The 3,985-nt window shown below is 39.3% G+C and overlaps 1 protein-coding gene across 1 annotated transcript in view; it reads left to right on the forward strand.

The window, feature by feature from the left end:
• LOC104943236 (regulator of G-protein signaling 21) overlaps window positions 1–3,625 on the forward strand; it is a 12,295-nt gene extending 8,670 nt beyond the window's left edge. Inside the window, exon 5 of the mRNA XM_010768583.1 lies at window positions 2,452–3,625. Coding sequence (XP_010766885.1) covers window positions 2,452–2,637 — 186 coding nt within the window. The 3' untranslated portion in view covers window positions 2,638–3,625. The remainder of the gene's footprint in view (window positions 1–2,451) is intronic.
• The last annotated feature ends 360 nt before the right edge of the window (window positions 3,626–3,985 follow it).

Below are 3,985 nucleotides of genomic sequence, written 5' to 3' on the forward strand. Positions count from 1 at the left end.
ATGTCATGAGGAATAGTCCTCGGTACGTACGAGTTTCTTTTACAAAGTCCGGAATAGTATCGTACGAGTCTAAAAGTGTTAGTCAGTCGTCGTGGTTTTGTCCCGGTCGTTGTAGGTGATCCTCGTGTCGAACGATCTGATGCGAGTGTAATAGTAGAGTGGTAGCATAAGGTAGTGTCGTTGTTGTTGATTCCAGTAGAAGTTGTCGGCTACAGATAACACTATCTCGTGTTTTGGTAGTCACGAATGTAATAGCAGAATAGCTTTCCAGCATTTCGTTAGTAACCAGACTAACCAGCCAAAGACGACGTTAGACTGAGTTGTGAGAACGTCTGTAGTTGAAGACATAGTGTCTTATATTATTCAGATCTCTTAATGAGTCAAGATACCACATCCAAACTGTCAGCACAGGTTCGGTGTATAGTTTAGATAGTATAAATTAGGTAAGTTATGCAAAAACTTCGACAAAAAACAAGTCCTGGTGTCTCAGACCTTGGATAGGTGTCTACGATCTCCGTACGTTTCACCGAAATACCTTACCGCATATGTATGCTGATCTCCACACCTTTATTCAGTTTATCGCAGAGAGCCGTGTGTTTGATGGTAATTAAAATCATGAAAAGTGGATATTCGTGCTATTGAGCAGTTGGATAGGAGTGAAAGTTTTTTATATAGTGTACTTTATGAGGTATTCCGGAAACGACCCGTACCTAAACAACTGTATACTCCGCTTACATTGAACGATAACACACGATCTATTTTAGTATTCTCATTACAAAAGTCTGACTTATCTAGGGAGGTCCTCGTTACATTGCCGACCGCTTTTTGAGGAAACCGTAATACATCAGCTAATTCGTGTACGTCCCCGCATAATATACTAGCTAAATAGACAGGTCACTCTTAACGCTCCATTTCAACGTTGTTAATTACGCGTGTAACTTCAAACGCTTTTTCTTACTCTACTAAATAAAAAATTTATAACCACGACTCAGAAATAAAATAACAGAGAAGAGTGTAGATAGTTGGAAGACGCGTGCAGATGTGCTAGATTTGAGCGTAAAAAATGAGAAGTTAATTTGTGTCACGTGAACACAATAATAACACGAATTCTCTGTTACACCACGAAAGTATTTGGTGTGTTTGTGTGTGTGTGTGGGTGTGTGTGTGTGCGTGTGAAATAGAGGCGGAACTTAAAGGACAGATAGTAAATGAGCACTTATGCAAACTAGACTTCTCTAAGTTAGCAACATCCCGAAAGATAAGTAGTGTAACAAACAGCAACAATCACGGGAAGCTTCCCACTAACTCTCGCAACTAACGGGTAGCCACTTGCACTCATACCAAACGAAAGACAGGCCGTCGCGCGTTCGTAAAAGCTTACAAACTTACTTAGTTTCACCCCAGCAGAAGTGTCAGTAGGACCACTATGGGAAACAGACTGTTAAAGAGATTCTGCATAACGGATGGTTGTGTGTCAAATCGTGCCCCACGTCTTATGCAAAGGGGGTATAAAAAGCATCTCTATCTGTCGCTACCCACATTTGTAACGGAAACGGACGCCAAGAAAATCCGCTCGACTTTACCAAGCTAGCAGAAACACCTAAACCAAGGGGATGCAAAGTAGAACGATAGACACACCAACCACAATGGAAAGCACACTACGTGCTCAGACTAGCTGCATCGCAGTGATAAGATGTGATGTATAGTGTGAAGTCTGCTCAATTGAAAAAGGAATGAACAAGTTAAGAACCAACACCTATTACGCCACCTACAATACGTAGCCGGATAAAGTATATCACGCGCGGGNACAAGATGCCCTCACGAGTGCCTTACGAAGTTGCTGCCGGAGCCTGAGAAACTCCACCGGCAGTCATACGATGGCTTAAGATGCCCTCACGAATGGCCCGATGTTGCTACGATCAGAGCCAAATTTGAACATTTCCTTTATCGTGTGTCCATCGGGTGTCAATTTCGGGACAGTGTGACGCGAGCTTTAGATAAGACTTGCATGGATATCTGAATAATTTGTACATTATTCTATGCTATACTAAATAAGTTACGGAGCATACAACCCAATACACAGTGTCAGTATTTTGAACTGGCTGCAAACGGCACATTGACTGTTTATGGCTAAAACCCATGGATTCAAACACAATAATCAAGTCCCCATGTATAATATTTAGAATGTATTTCCCCGTGGTCGATATCAATTATAAAGGGAATACTAATATATCGTGTTTCATAGATGCTTGTACTGTTTGAGTATGATAATCCTCTGACCCCAAAGAATATGCGCATATCGTACAAAACCTTCCTTACTGCAATTATACTTTTAGGTTATTTTGGATGAAAATCTATTCTTTCCAGTCCAAATGTCTCCGACCATGTTTAGATGGTCTGTTTTTATAATTATCACAATCTTGAACCACAGCACTTGTGTCTCTTCCTCAGATCAATGTTGACCACCACATTAGAGAGAAGATCAAGAAGACTTTGGAGCAGCCAAGCCTCTCATGCTTTGATGAGGCCCAGAAACATGTTTACCTGCTGATGGAAAGAGACTCTTACCCCAGATTCCTGCACTCAGATGCCTACCTGAGTGTAAAGAACAAATCCAGGACTCTCTGGTACATTTAGCTCAGATGGTTGTATCAAAACAGCTTTTCTAATCCTTGTTTTTTGTTCCCATTTGGCTGAATTTAAAAGTTATTTCACATTGTACGAGATGTGAAGCTTTCATCAAAACTGAGATGGTATATTGACGAAATGTTGTAGAGGATGTTGAAGCAGGAGCAGAGAAAAGTGATGTGAGTGGGAAAATAAGTAAATGCAAGTGGAGTAGAAAGAATGCTGTTTGTATGCATCAGTATAGTTTGGATTGGTCGGAAATATTGAAAGTGTCGACGAAAAGTTTTAGTAAGTTATAGAACAAAATACAAATGACAAGGAATGACATAAACATGGTGTCTGATATGAAACAACCTAGTTTTCATTAAACGCTGTACAAAACTTTACCATCTTTAGCTACAATTCAAGAGATAAGTCTTTATCTCTCATCGTCCATAACTGTTAATTAATGTTTTGTGTTGTTAATGTACTGACTTGTTTTCATATAGTCAGATTTTGAGACAATGATTTAAATCTATCTAGTTAGACATGTGCGGATGGACATTAGTAAAAAAAAAAAAGAACAGTTTCCACCCAGCGAGGAGATTCTGTTTTTGGTCACATGTCTGATATATCCTTTAATGAGGTGCAGGGATGACTCTATACACCAGCAATAGGGTTTACCAAACTGGAAAAAACTAACCCCGCGGTAACCCTTGATCTCACTCAGTTCTGTAAATGGCCTTATTCCTCAGAATTGTGCCTTAAAAAGGAGTACTGAGGCAGCTAATAATAACTCCAGAGGCTTAAACGACAACACTGGAGTCATCAGACAACCTGATGCGTAACAGATCAGGCTGAATGTGCTGCCTTGTTAGGGGAATAATCTCATCGCCCGCAGACAATGATAGCAAAGAAACACAGATGCTTTACGTGGAGAAATACCATGAAACAAGTATACTTTGGAAAAATACCTGACTGTTTAAATAAAAGTATTAAAGTGGAAAATAAGCTTTTACATTTTACTGAAAATGTGTTTTTTATTGTTCAAGCTTTGGAAGCTTGATTTTTTTTTTATCGAACAAGAAGTGTATCGAGGAGTAATAGTTGTCATTTTCATTGTTTGCCCATATGTTGTATTATTTCAGAATTTGGGGAAATAGGTCAATCTTAGCAACAAGGTATGGATAAAACTGTAACCTGCGCTTTAAGATATATTCGTGTTCTAAACCTTTACCATCTCCCCTCCCTGTTAACTTTGAATTAGAGCACAAATTACACGTGCTGTACCTTTTTAAGAAATGTACAAGCTATATTCAAAAGAAAAAATAATACAATTTCCATCCAATGTATCCATTCCTTCAGCAGTTCCTAGGAA

The sequence above is a fragment of the Notothenia coriiceps genome, unplaced genomic scaffold (genome assembly GCF_000735185.1).
Source record: "Notothenia coriiceps isolate Sejong01 unplaced genomic scaffold, NC01 NC01_scaffold00005788, whole genome shotgun sequence".
NCBI lineage: Eukaryota > Metazoa > Chordata > Actinopteri > Perciformes > Nototheniidae > Notothenia > Notothenia coriiceps.